The sequence below is a fragment of the Trachurus trachurus genome (genome assembly GCF_905171665.1).
Source record: "Trachurus trachurus genome assembly, chromosome: 1".
NCBI lineage: Eukaryota > Metazoa > Chordata > Actinopteri > Carangiformes > Carangidae > Trachurus > Trachurus trachurus.
In genome coordinates this window covers 25,485,266-25,500,611 of record NC_139891.1, presented here as the reverse complement: position 1 = coordinate 25,500,611, position 15,346 = coordinate 25,485,266, and the positions used below count along the sequence as shown (strand labels likewise).

The window sequence follows — 15,346 nt, the reverse complement described above, 5'->3', positions numbered from 1 at the left end:
CATTAACCGTTGAGAAGGAACATTTAAAGCGAAAAGGTGTCCAAACTAAAACACGGCACATTTTAGCATCAATGTGCGGTGATAGTAAGTGTTTAATCTGCTCTGCTGTCTGACTGCACGTTAGCCTTCCATTACCTTCGCTCGGCCTCGGCTTCTTCGGAAGAGATGTGTCTTCAATAGTAAAAAAGAATATAATATGACCAGATCAACCAGTCAAGGGCCTCATTAAAAAGTCTAACTTGGTCTGTGTGGATGACACAGATGGTTGGATGGTTTGCTTTTGAACCATGCAGCTGGTCACCTGGCACAAATGGTTTGGCATTGGCACATTCATTTGTCCAGCTTCACTCTGCACTGAATAAATCGGAGCTGTGTTTTTTCATGTCGTGGCCCGCTTTACCCTTTGAAAAGAGAACCAATGCCACATTAAAAAAAAAATTCTGGCATAAAGGTTTCAGGTTAAATTTGGTTCACAGATACTGCGCTTGAACCGAATCTTAGCCTGACCGCCACCATGACCACTGTTTGTAGTTTTAGGGGGGGGGGGGGGGACGAGCAACTTTTCATTTTCCCCGTTTTGCTCTTGGCTTCTTTGGAGAGCTGCGACAATTACTCGACCCCTGAATCACCGGAAACATCAAGAAGTTGTTGGAACTATCCATTTCCTATCTCACTTCCCCTGACAGTTGTTGGGGCTTTTGTAAATCACTGATAACAGCAATGTGTGTGTGTGTGTCTGTGTGTGTGTACGTTTTCTCTTCCAAACAGGGAAGGCGTTACGGAAAGTTGATATGAGCCCCACGAACAGTGGTTGATTCACAGCTGCAAATTCCGGTTGCTGTTTTTTTTCCTTACCTTTTCATTCAACCCCCGGAGATGACAAATGCACATAAAAACCTCTCGAAAGTATTGGAGCTCGCCAAAGCATTAGCCGCGGCGCTCCTTTTCTATTGATAACAATGACTTTTTCTTCCTTTCAATTGATGACAATGACTTTTCCTTGAGGCAAAAAAAAAGGACAGGCTAAAATTGTTCAACACAGTGTAAGAATTCACTCGGGTGTATCTGTCTTCATTTGGGTTTAACCACTGGAATGAAACCTACCATTTAAGGGCAAATACAATCATGTATAGGCAGCCAAATCTTATTAAAGGCATGTTCTTGTCAGCTCTGACCGTAACCATTGTCTGGTGACGAATACAGATCGGCACCGTTATTATAGGGTGGAGTTTTCAACAGGCTTTATGCGCTCCAAGCAGAAATCTCATGTGTCAGGTCAACATGGACATAGATGATAATTCACTTTAAGTCAATGGACAATAGGGCAATTACAGCAGCCTTATAAAGTACTAATACTATAAATGGAGAAGTAGAATAGGTACAGCAGGAAGTAGATTAATGAGCACACGGCAAGATAAGATAGCTATCACAGTGATCTTTGCTCTCCTTGGCTAAGATATGAAAACTTCCCCTCCCTTCTCTGTCTCTCTTTCTCTGTGTGTGTGTGTGTGTGTGTGTGTGTGTGTGTGTGTGTGTGTGTGTGTGTGTGTGTGTGTGTGTGTGTGTGTGTGTGTGTGTGTGTTCTGACAGCATGTTCTGCTTGGTTGCCCTCTCCTAACTCTTGCATGTTCTGGCATAAGAGAGCTGTTCAAAGTCCACTAAGTCATAGCACAGTGGAGGCATTTCAGAGAAGAGAGAGAGAGAAAGAGAGAGAGTGATTCACTGGGTAACAAACACAGCTCACTCTCCCACAGAAAAGGTGGGCAACTCAAGTCAACAACCTCAGATGAACTGGCTCCGAGTGCTGACAACTCTTTTATGAAGAGAAAATAAAACTAGACAGCTAGTAGGCTGACTGTCTCAAGAGCTGTGTGTGTGTGTGTGTGTGAACAAACCCATGTTTTTCTTTTTTTTAATTTCTTTTCTAAATTTACACCTAAGCAATAAACAACCTTACGGCCACACTGCAATGCAACCATGGGACGTTTTACACGGCACAGCAGCACATACAGTCTCATATCCTGCTGTGAGCCGGTGGCACCAAGCAGCACGAGTCTTTATCCAGGAAATGCAATTCTCCTTAGCCGCCAAATGAAGGCGCATCGCGGAGCCTGAAACAACTGTGGTCATGTCTGTGGGTGGGATGAGATGCATGCCACTCGACAAACGGAGCACTGGTTCCTGAGCAGCATTATTCAAATACACTGATTTACAACACATAATTCATATCCAGCTGACTGGCACGATTTCCACCACGTACGACTCTGCCTTTTCTTTTTTTTTTCCCCTCGTTCTTTCCCAATCCCCTCAAAAGCTCGTCTGTATCAAGCCGTTTCATTCTGAGGTCTCAAGACATTGGGATTGCTATAGTGTCTGCTAGAGAGAGAAGAGCTGGCCTTGCACTTTAATGACAAACCTAAGTCAGAACAGTCAAAACAGCAGGACTTGTTTACTTGGCAGAAATATAGTTGGCCTAAGCCTTTCATCCTGGGCTTTAGCTAGCCTCGGTGGGTCTGTGCAGAAAAAAGGCCGGCCGACACCACCCAAGGCGTCAAGCAAAGCCTTCGTATGCGTTTGAAGCTTGACAGGTTACTTGGAAAGCAGCACAAGGCCGTAGCCCGTGATAGAAGGCTAGCTAGTTAGCTTGGGACACATGCCTATGAAGTTCCAAAACCCACACACAAAACACAGGCCTTAACGTCTTTTCCCTTTTCCCACCCCTTTGCCGAGCTTTGTAGATAGGCCAAAACACGGCCTGCGCTTCCAATGCAATTTTAGAACATGTAATTACAGAGACTCGCATGTTGTAAATTTAAACATTTTCAAAAACCTGTAATATGCGGGCAAATGTCATATTGAGTTGATAATGTGGATAGATATCAGGCCTGTTTTGACCTTGTTTGGAACCACAGATTTACATAAATAAAACTCATTTGTAATCATTCTCAGCTCTCTCTAAAACAACTGTCTAATTATGAATGTTGTTGCTGTTTTAACTGGGCCTCTTCATAAATCATCCGTCCTGCAGTCGGCCGCACTCGACTCTCTGTCTTCTCTCCCCAGCTACTTCTCTACCTTCACATTTCAAAAACAAAGACGCTGGAAAAACAACCTCAAGAGTCAAAGCAGTGATTTAATGAAGTTTTCATTGTCCAAACCCACCCGTTGTTGAACCTGACGCGAGGGGCTCCGGTGTCCCACTCATAAAAGTTTTAACATGCTTTGATATGCATGGATAGGTCTTATCCACATGCTTCAGTGTCCTCTGAGCTCTTATTTTTTTTCAGAGAACCGTTCTGACTTGTATGAAAAAAGAACCATGTAAAGATACAGCTACATTCTCCTGTAAAGAGGTTGTGCCCATAGTCGACTTGGCCATAAGCTTCATAAATCCTCGGTGTAGGAAATATTTACTTCAGATATACGGGGCTAAGACGACTTTATTCAAGTGCTGAATGACTTATGTGCTGTGACTTTACCATGCACGTTTATGACGGAAAACTTGACAAAAATAAAATAAATCAACAGAGAAGGCCGTCCTTTTGTGGGGTATGAGATAAATATGCAGTCCTGTAGCAAAGTGAAATACCAAAATGCAAGGCCATGCAGTTTGAGAGCAGCTGCTTCAGTGTAAACAGTGATTTCCAGCTCTGTTGCCATATTATCAAAGGTTGCTTGGTCACAGAAAGCCTAAAAAATAACAAGAATATATGTTGAGTTGTGGTATTTTCTCCACAGCTCATTAAAACAGTGTTAAATATGACTGCTCTGTGTATAAATATTCCATTTCCCAGTTTTTTTTTTCCTCTCCAGAATCCCAGGCTTGTTATCAGCATGCATACGACGATCCTGTCATGCCTGCAGACAAAACAACAACCTTGTGTGTCCGCATACCTAAAGTTTCCCCTTTTTTCTTTATTATTCATTTTTTCTTTCTCTTCCTGTCCATTGGGGATAGCCCAGCGTTACTTGGAGGCTTGTTGGAGAGCCACACTACATGACGAATCCTTATTTGGTCAGAAAATTCACATTGCCACTCCCAACAAAAATAACTCCAGTTTGTTGATGTGACTACCTTGGGAAACAGGACCACACACACACGTCAGGGAGGACAAATTGGAGCAACTGCTTCACTACCCTCTCCTCATTGCAGTTTAATGAGCACTTGCATTCAAAGCAATAAGAGACCGGTGTGTGCACTAGGTAAGAAAGAAAAACAATCTGAGTAATTGGAACTTCAAGAGGAAGATACAGAGTTTAAGGATCTCATTTTGTCCCTGTGATCTATGATCGTCGAGTCGTTTAAATTCAAATCGACTCATGTCCTTGATTTCTTTTATGTTTTGATAATGCATCATCAGTCAAGTGCACTTAAGCACTCAAAACGTGAGGCACAATCACGGTCAAATCCTGAGTCTAGAATTAGACGAGAATAAATCTGTAGGTTTACAAACTACCTCTGTCGGTACATGGAGCTTCACTTTGCATTACACTTATTTTTTTCTGCTATTTAACTAAACATAGCCTGCTCCAGCAACTTTAAAAGAACCCAATGAAATATTAATCATCACACCATTTCCAGAGTACGCATATGAGAGCACGCTTTAGAGTGTTTGAGTGGAAAAACCCCTGTAGGCTCAACCCACTCCTGTCCTGGGTTAAAATATTATGTTAACACTGCTCTTCCTTCTCACAAGAAAGGAAACAGGAACCTCACAGAAGCCCACCACTGCGTCAGCCATACACTACAGAGTATAAACCTTGCCTCCAGTCTCGGAGGATAATTTAATATGGAGAACAATCCTTTTGTTTGCCTCATTTATGACCTTTAAAGTAGGCACTGTCTTTAGGTAAAGAGGATACAGTATATGAGCAATTTGACCTAAATTTGCCCATCATTTAAATCCATCAATCAGTGAGGATATCTCAACTGATCCCTGGTTGTTGACATAAATCTCATGGTTTTCCCTTTCATGGATATCACGAGATGTGACAGTTGTGTTATAGGACGGCTCAGTAAGCTTTTTTTTTGTTAATATTTACTCCTTTGGACTTTGTTAGATAAACTGTACACTCTCAAGCGAGCAGCCATATTCAAGGTTGGCATCTGTCCTGGAACACAACACAAGCTCAAGACTCTGAAGAGGCAATTTACAGTGACATGAACTGCAATCGCAGCTACAGCAATCTTACCTGTCTTGGTGTTAATGGCAAAGAAACCCTGGGGGTTGCCGCTCGTGATCCTGTAGGTGAGTTTATCGCTGCCCTTGTTATCTGGATCCACTGCGTTTATCTTGATGATTGACACGTCTTTAGGAGAGTTCTCCATAACAGAGGGGTAGTAGACAGGCTCCGAGGTTTGTGGCGCGTTGTCGTTGACGTCCTGCACTTCGACGTAGACCTCGACAAAGGCGGAGAGCGGCACCACGCCGCGATCCATGGCGTAGACTGTGAGCCAGTAGTGAGATGTTGTCTCGTGATCAAGCAGTTCCTGTGTTCGGATAACACCTAAGAAATGAAAAGACATAAAGAAACTCTTTAGTCTACATCGTGTCAGGGAACATTTCATTTGCAACATTCCCTGAGTGTAGCATCACTATCTGTAGTAACAGTGACCTGTGATATAATTACCGGACCATGAAGAGAACACAAGCTTTTATTAAAGCAGATGTAAGGCTTGAAACTTGTCAAGGTAGAGTACTGACAACAGCCTCCTCTCCTGTTTACATTCACTGGTAGGGAAGTTTTTTTTTTACTGCCATGTGGGGGCTATAGGCTTCAGCTGAGCAAACAAAGAGCTTTCAGAAACGTGGGAGTCCTCTACGTTGACCAAGGTTAAATGGAAGAGTGGAGGATGGGTAGACTGAGCAGTTTGGAAGAACTAAGGGGAAATATAAAACTGAGAGCAAATACAGTCTAAAACAGTTTTAAATATGTTTTGCTTTTTTTTTAAAGGTAAAACTTTGTTAGTCTAGTGAAACGTTTTGCATAATAAGTATCTGTATGGTGCATAATAATGACATAAAAAATACATGTAATTGGTTTTAATAGCAATCCAGTGCAGCTGGACATGTAAATTACTTGGTCATTGACCTGCTTGCCTAAAGTAATGCTGCAATTACTGCATCTGTCAACACTAGTTGAGATCCCTAAATGGCTGAGACTATAGCACAGAGGATTTGCTTTTGTGCTTTTCATCTCCATTCGACCCCACTTGTGAGCACTCACCAGGTGCACTGTAGGTAGGTTTGGACTGAAGCGGGGGCGATAAGTGTGCGTGTTTTTGTGTAGGTTCAAGTAGTGGTATTTAGGTATTTCTGTTTGGGGGAGAGGATCTGTGTGCATGCCTTTCTGAATGATGCTGAATGTCTCTTCAGTGAATTGAATATGCGGATAGAATAGTAGGGATGAAACAAAGGGCAAGGTCTTCAGACAGTGTTGCAAAAAACAAGGACAGAGCTGATGATAAACAAGCAAAAGAATGTTATTTGGATAACTTGTGCGTGTGAGGTCCCATTCTTTTAACAAGCATAAAATAAAGGGGCTGTGGATGGAAACACAAACATGCGGATATCTTCCCAACAATGGAAACATTGACAACCTTTTCAGTATAATAGCAGCCTCTCTCATAGCTGTTATTTGCAATAGCTGTATAACTTTGATATCTGCAATTGAAATTTATGGCTATGACTATATTGTTATCTGAAACTAATAAACGTGAATCATGGTTTAAGCACACCCATATCATCACCGGGTATGGGTGTTGGCCAATTTCCTACAATGGCTTTGAATCTATGGCACACTTCCAGTCGCTGCTGGCCCAGATAAGGAGCCTCCAGGAAACCATACACATAAGGACACATTTCAAAGGTTTGAATAGTTTACATAGGCTATCTTTGTGCTGCTGCTGTCTTTGTTCATGCACTGTAACTTGATGAATTGCGATGATGGAGTGTAACTGAGACCAGCCAAACCTCTTGCCTTCGGTAATGAAAGATTTCTCCGAAAAAGAGATAGATAACACGCCAAATGACTTGTCACAAAAATCTCACATTTTACACAGGAGGGGAGTTGGAGGGGGGTTTGCAGCTAATCTATTCTCTTGCCCTGCTTTACTCAAGCGTCGCTGTGTTTTCAGCCCTGGGATTCTCTCTTGTCATTAGTCATCATTACAGCTTTTTCAACTTATCTTGAGGCATGTAATAAGAAGGGAACTCAAGCACGGGGAAATAGGTAGCTCCCTGATGATCCCCAAAGCCAGAAGTCCAATGGCAAAAACAGCATAGGCTAAATATATCAAGAGCGCAAATTGGATGACTCTGTCTAAGCAAAATAATGGGACAAAAACATGACCAACCATTTGGAGACATTCGAAAATAAGATTAAGAGAACAATTTAGAACTTGGGTAACACGGTAATGACTAACTTGTGACAACACTGACGCTGAAAACTTGAGGTGGACAATAAAGGTCTCTTCTCGAAGAAATTGTGTGCAAGACACTGCAAATGTTAAACCCAGATAAGAAATGCAAGCATGGAGTATGGAGGTTAATGTTAAGACAGTAAAGACACCTATAGAAAGAGAATTATATTGCGAGACAAACAAGAAGTTGAGGTGAGGTTGGTGTAAAGTGTGGAGTGATGCTAAAAGAGAGTAACATACAAAGAAGACAAATCTTTTGTGCTTTTTCCAAGGAGATGCCCATATTTGAGTGCTCATCTGTTTGACCAGCAGATGCAAGCATAGCAGAAAAAAAATCCACTTTCACCAGGGTCATGCTTTTTCTTCACAGTTGCTCATCTTGTGTCTATCAGACCCAAAAGTTGAAAATACAAACATAACTGAGGCTGCATGAGGGATGTTACTATCCATACTTTTAGCAAGTGAATGCCAACTTGCAACACTCGAGAGCTTTTGTTCATATTTATCTCTGAAGGGGACGGAGAAACACACCAACTTGACCTTAGTGCGACTAAAATGAAAAGGTATCTGCCTTGGCCCTTGGGTGAATAGTTTCTAACAAAGCACATGAAAGATGAATCTGAAGAATTTAGTTGCCACACCCATCCCATATACCTAGCCTACCCAGTAAGGCAGAAGCAAAACTTGCCCTAAGGCCACAAGAAAAAAAAAGAAAAAGAAAAAAAAAAGACAGACTGTGCAACAGCCTCTGCCAGATTTGCTTTCCGCTACTTTTCCCCTGCTCTTTTCTTTCCCTCTGGCTTTGTTCTTCAAAGTTACTTGAGCACAGTGGCAGTGAGGTGGAATCTTCAGACAGCCAACGGATTTTTGAGCTATCAAGACCAGCAGGTAATTTACATATAAGTGCACTTCAATCAACATTGTGTGAGGACACACAATGAATTTATTTTATAACGACTCAGAGTCCAAGTAAAGGCATAGTTTGCCACAGTTTGAAGTGGGTGAAATCTCCTTTAACAAAGCTGAAACTGGTCACTGCTTGACACTAGTTGTCCAGTGAAATAAAGCCGTGTGATAAATGCTGTCTATGCCATCAATGCAAGATTAGGATCTTCACATTTCTGACTTGACTCTGGATATTTGCATTCAACCTTCAAAATCTACTCAAATGCCCTTGTCCATCCTGCAGCAGAAGAGTTGGGGACTTGCTTTGAACTACCTTTGTTAATTCCCCTCACCCCTACCCCACATTCCTCAGCCTTCTCAGGCCTCTAGCTCACATGCTTACATAAACTTTCTCAGTGCCCCCCCTCTTCTCTTTCCACAGGCCTGGCAAAATGCTTCAAATTCCACCACCACGTAGAGCCTACTGTAATAGAAAAGGTCCTAAACTGAGCTTTTTGCAACCCAGCAACTTAATATCACATCATCCCACATTTCCCAGATATCTGTAGCCAAGATCTAAGTCTCAAAGCCATTAAGCTTGGTAGTACAAATGTCTGAAACATTTAGAAAATGTGCAGATTAAAGGTACAGTCCAAAGTGAAAATATGTTTTGACACCACTGCCTGAAGCATCAATTTCATCATTTCAGTGCAATATGATAGGGGGGTTATTAGTCAAAGTCAAAAAGGTCTTTGAACCTTTAGCGACAACAACTACTCTTTTTGTACTACAGTCAACTGGACTGCCTATTCTATATAGATATAGATATTTCACTAAGTGTTTGATTCTGTATTCATTTAAAAAGCATCACATGTTTTAGTTTTGTGATACTGTATTATATTTGTGAAATAAAACTTAAATTCATAAAACTACTCTAGTATATCATTATTAAAGAGCATATTATCAAGTGTCAGGTTGTTCCATATTTCCCCCCCTTCAGTCTAAATGGGTCATCTATTAGCAATGGATAGGCTTATGATAAACATAATCATTTGCTGATTCACTCTGCTTCCTGTTCCTGGTTGAAGGGCACTTGGGTCATAATGCATTAGGACAGGTCTCTTAGATGATCATTGAGATAATAGTGTCCCACAAAAACCATGTCTGTAATAGAAAAAAAAAACATGTATTCAATATCTTGGGCAAACAATTACAGCCTATTGAGCCGGTGAGCCATTTCCACTTCATGCATCACTGTGCACGCCACACACAGTCACTATACTGGCAGAAAAGTGGCTGTCAACTGCTGGCTTTAGAAAAGATGGCACTTAAGACAAGCTTCATAATTTCTCCAGCCTAACGATGGAGAACACTGATGGCCCCTGTATCAGTGTAATCCTATTGTAATTTTTCCATTATATGTCTGACAATATATAAAGCAGTGGATACAAAGCCGTTTCACAGCAAGTACTAATGAAGAATTCTGAATTTCTTTAACCCCAAAGAGAACATGAAAACAATTTATTTGTAAGCATTAGAAAGAAACTGCAAAACTCCTTTGATGTAGTTGTTACATGGAGCATGAATGAATAGGGTTTACGTTCCTTTTTTTTTTTTTTTTAAGTTTTGCCTATTAATTCCAGTTGAGATAGCTTTTGGGACTTAGCTGACGATACAAAGCGTCTATTGTTAGTGGGAACAGCATTATTTCAGAGCCTTTTGAACAAGCCTCAGAGCAATACTCCTTGATTCAATATCATAGTGTTATTTAGAAGCAGTTACTGTACCTCCTTGTCCTCCCAGTACTCTCTGTCTGTGCCTCTGATAACAATGAGAAAAACCTTCCCATTCACATCTTTATCTGCATCCCTCTGAATACCTTTGTAGAGCCATCCCCAGCATAGGGTCTATATTTACTTCTATATCTATGCTATCAATCTATATCTCTATTGTATAATAATTTGAAACTGGCCTAGCTAACAACACACATTTCCTCTAGGACAGCATAATGCGAGAAAACATTCACACCTTCTCTCCCAGATAACACTGCAGTGACCGGGACATGATCCCCTGCTGGCTTCCCACCTGTGCAGTCAGTCATCTTACTGCATGGCTACATATCAATTCCCTTCCTCATAGTTGTTACAAAACACCAACAAAAAAATGTTTATTAACTTCGATATTGTGGTGCTTCAAGAACTAGTTTGGCATTTTGGCAATTCTGCTTATTTCCTTTCATGCTGAGAATTTGAAAGAACAAGAAAGCGAATGAGGATATTTGCCCATATTCCACACTATTTAGGTTCTAAATACAATTTAATACAATTTAATTCAAGTAAATTTAAGTAAAGTATTATAGTGAGGATTTAAATTTAATTTAAATTACTTGATTGATTTAAATAAAATCAAAATAACTTAAACAGTTGTATTGACAGATGATAAATTGTAGTGTCGACGAACATGGCCATAACATTATGGGTTGACAGAGAGACTAATGTATTTTAGTACCCCACTTCACTGCACCCAAGTGTATTCATGGTCAGGGCTGTCACTTGTCAAATATCACACTGCATGAAATTGGCTATAAATGCCTGAACTAGCCACTGGAATTTGAATGAAAGCATAAAAGCATGTCAGTATCTCTTCTTTAGTCTTCATAGAGCATATCTATATGTAGATGCTCAGATGTGTCTGTTGGGAAGATGCTAATGTTTTCAAAATATCACAGCTGTTTGTTCAACTAAATGCTTTAAACTACAGTTAGAGGAAGAGGCTCTGTTTAGCATCATTAACAAGGAGTATTACATGATTACAAAATAATAATGAAGCTTCAAGCTCTGTATTTTATTAAATTAATTAAACAAATATGGACATCTGAATGTTCCTTGGGGCCCACTGAAAAAAAACGCTTCAAAGTGTAAAGTCTACAAGGCTAACCACAGTGCATCAACATGAATAGAAAGTATAGATCTAATTCATGAGAGTGTTAGCATGACATGAATTAACACACAATGAAGCACAAGGCAGCCTCGAGTTTCTTTAAAAAGATTTAATGGACTGAGAGAACAACATACTTTTAACTAGGGAAAGTGTGTTTTTCATTTAGCAACCTACAATCAACTTTGTCCCGCTGCACATTCCTGGTCCCGTCTCCACAGTAACAGCACTCAAGCAAAGACTATTTGGAATCATGTGGCACTTTGCAGCCCTGCTTTCATCTAAAACATATAGACTGAACAGAAAATTAGGGACGGAGGGCAGAATTTTTTTTTCAGCTTGGGCAAACTATCACTGAAGCCAGAAGGCCCGACCATAAGGAAATGAAAGCATACATCTTTTCCGTACCGTTAGTAATCTGTTTACTGTAACAGGAAAAAGTGTGGAAAAAGGAGTGAATGACTGACAATTTTTGTGGAAATGAAAAACTGGATTTTGCCATTATGCATCAAACTGTTTCATTTGCTTTCACAAAGAAAGCTTTCACAGCAAAGGCTGCAAACAGCTTTGAGTGAAAGGGCAATGCATACATTATCCAACAAGAAAGGGCAGTGCATACATTATACAATCAGCATCTGCGTCTCATTTAGACTCAACACATTCTGCTCTGGTCACTTTATAATGGATAATTTCACTTCAAGTCGAGACGCAACTTTCTTTGAGCATAGTTGGGTCCAGCTCTACACCACCACCTTGATGGCAATGAATCTTTGAAATATTATTTATCTTCAAGTAGAGACACACAAATTGATTATCCTGTGGTCTAGTTGATATTCAGCACCCAAGGATTAGGTGATGTGTGTCCTAACATGTTTTTCACCTAACAACCCTGTAGTATGAGATGAAATCAGCCAATGGGTTGTTTAAAAGTACCCCTTTTCCATTCACATCCCTGTCTTGTAATCTTCTACCTATGTTTTTGATTAATTGCGCCCCCGCTTCCTGATTTTTACATGCTGACTTGCTCATTCCAGAGGATAGGTCATGAAAAAAACTGTTACTCATAAGCAATAAAAACGCCTTCGCCTTTTGTATCAATTTTTATCTGGTAAGGTATAAGGTGTGTCACATTCAACATCAGCCAGGTGTAGCTTGAGGCGTGGAGTCTTGCACAAGTTTATAATGAGAAGCATTGTTTTATTGCATGTCTGCTTCGACTTGCAGTGGAAGCTGTCCTCAGATAGGTTCACAAGCTCTTCACCTGATTACTGCTGCAATTCTTGCTGATGCTTATCCATCTTTTTTATTACCATTATTTTACTCATCTGTTCTTTTGTACTCCATACATCACATATCTCTGTGGTTGCATTCAGTTTGTGGGGCCTGCACAAGGAGTTATAATCCTCTCAACTTTCTTCTACTGACCCACAAATAATGTACTGTTGCTTTGGATCAAAAAGTAAAACCACAGAACAGGAGGAAAGCAAAAAAGAGAAAATATACCATGGGAGAACTTAATCAAAATATCATAAATAGGCTCTTAGGTTCAACAACATTCGGCTGTCTTTGTAATGTTTCGAATAAAGGGCACGCCACATCTATTTTGTCATCATGCACAGTTGGTGCACTTCCTCTGCATAAAGTCTATGCAGTTTTGAGCACCCATTGCTCATAGACGCTTACATAGACTTTTGCAATGTTTGTACACTAATGGCTAGTATAGGAAAATCACACAAATTATAAAATGTGCATATATTTGTCTAAAGTTAATAGAGTAAACTGGGGATAAAAGCTAAATGGCATCAGAGAGCAGAATATCCATCTTGCTCTGTTCCTGCTAAAACTCCAAGTTGGTTAATGTGTTAAAAAATATGCGCTTGGGAAGCTTTTAGTGCATCAAGGTTTAGTGTCATTACAGAGAGCCTTCGTGGACCTTATCTGTCAAAAAATCGCAGAACTATTAGCAGATTTTCTGATTAAAGCATGGAATGGTAAATTTGGTCTGCATGGGAAGGGGCCCAGAAAAGAATCTTGATAAGTTTAAATTAAGATGGCACCGAGCCAGTGACCACAGCGCTTTTAATAACACAGAGAATGTCTGGGCAAACAGTTGTCACGGACTCCCTAAGCAGTCTGACAGAATAGGAGCCATATCTTGAGAAGAAGTCATTAAAAAGTTTTTTTTTTCTTTTACTTGAAATCATTGTAGATGAAAACAGGGTGGCACTCAGTAAACCGTTGTCAGGGACACCACATTTAAATTTAATCATATGTATCACAAACATGCAAGTAATCGTTTAGCCTGTTCTAAAATACATCTTCTTCCCAGATTGGTTAGATACACCTACTCGCACAAGAATGACTGACTGTCTTCTTGCATCAGCGACCACAGCGTGCAAGGCTCTCCGCAGGAACACTTTGTCACCCGCAAAGTTGTATTGTTGTTTCAATGTTATTGTGCATGCCACTATGAGAGGAATAGCTGAAAGAATAATGATTTATATTGTGGTGAGCGGACTAACAAAACACTACAACACAGAACGAGACTGTGCAATTGACTTTTGTGCTCACGTGCAAGGGTTTAGGATTACAAATGTCAAGTGAAACAGGAAAAGGCTCGAGCAGCCTTCCCTCGCTCCTTCCCACTCTGGAAAAACAAATTCCATAACTGAAGGTGCGTGGCTCTTGGCATTTTTCCTTATACCACTTTTTCATTTGTTTTCTAATTTTAAACCTTCTTAAAACATTCTGGTTACGATTCACAACATGCAGCTGCAGAACAGAATATGCAGTGGGCTGTGCACCCATGCTTATATTTTCCGTTTAGAGGCATAATATTCTAAATGCATATGGTACCCTAACAAACCACACCCTTCGTCTAGTAGTGAAATCTTAGGAGGGGCATTACCACCTTGGCTGTATTTAGTTGTCTACTGACCTCAGATGTAATCCATAATAACAGGACCCAACCCAGGACAATCCTATCATTGCATCTCCTGACAATCACTTAATATAGGCCTCTGGGATTAAGCAGAAGATCAGACTAGACTCCTGAGTCCATACACGATACAGGATTTTGAGTTAAGACAAGGAAGCTCGCTGGCCTGCATATGGATCCATCTAATGCTGAAGCGCTACACTCCATGTTAAACACTATTCCATGCAAAATTCAACTTCCACCACAGTCAATTTTACACATAACCAGAAAACACATCCTGAGAGAAAACAATATAGAACAGTACTAGCTCAAGCTTTAAACATCTCTTTTGATAAAATACAACTGTATTACTAATCAAGTATGTCAAGTATCAATGTACAAGCACTGCCACAGACACAACCACAAAAGCATCACAGCTGGCACACAGCCCTGGAGGATGCATCCTTCATAAAGGCTCATCTCATGTGAATTTTTCCACACAGAGAAAAAATATTTCCCTCTGTGGAAAACTGAATAAATCTGATTCTAGACAAACATTTAACTTACATTTAAAAATATGAAACACTATCAGTGGCAGCACATTTCCAGCTTTTTGCAATATGAACCTTAGAGATTACATGTGCCAAGATAAATCAATCTATAATGCATTAAGTTTCACTGCTTCATTTAAACATTAAACATGCATAATGCAGAGAAAATTTTAATTTCAAATAGGTGAAAATGTCACATTGAGCTGTCTGAGAATGTGGTTATCTAGTTAAAAAAAGGGGCAGCAAGCCAGGTCCAAAACATCCAAATCAGGTGATTACTGGGTTTTTGGGCAGAAACTCCTGAAATTCCAGACTGCTTATTTTGAGCTAATTTGAGTCAGCTGTTAAAATCATTCTAGGCAGCTGAGCAAGTATTAACATATTTTCAGTAACATAAATAAGGAACCCACAAGCAAAGCCTTGCCGTCAGTACAATGTTACAAACATGCTGTTATAAAAAAACATGTTTTAAATGCCATTAGAATATCGTATCCTTAGGTCAAACAGATTGGAACATTTTCCAAGTTTAATCTGTTTTAAAAAAAGGAGTGTGTATTTACACAGTGAGAGCGTGGCTGGGGAAAAGAGAGGGTGAAATCACTCTCAATCTTCTTAGTGCCACAACAACTACTC

At 40.2% G+C, this 15,346-nt stretch overlaps 1 protein-coding gene across 4 annotated transcripts in view; it reads right to left on the bottom strand.

Moving 5' to 3' along the window:
• Positions 1–15,346, bottom strand: part of fat1a (FAT atypical cadherin 1a) — a 140,595-nt gene that overhangs the window by 52,396 nt on the left and 72,853 nt on the right. For all 4 annotated transcript variants that reach the window (XM_083980590.1, XM_083980591.1, XM_083980589.1 and 1 more), the window contains one exon: positions 5,194–5,508. In XM_083980590.1, the coding sequence (XP_083836716.1) occupies positions 5,194–5,508 (315 nt within the window). The remainder of the gene's footprint in view (positions 1–5,193; positions 5,509–15,346) is intronic.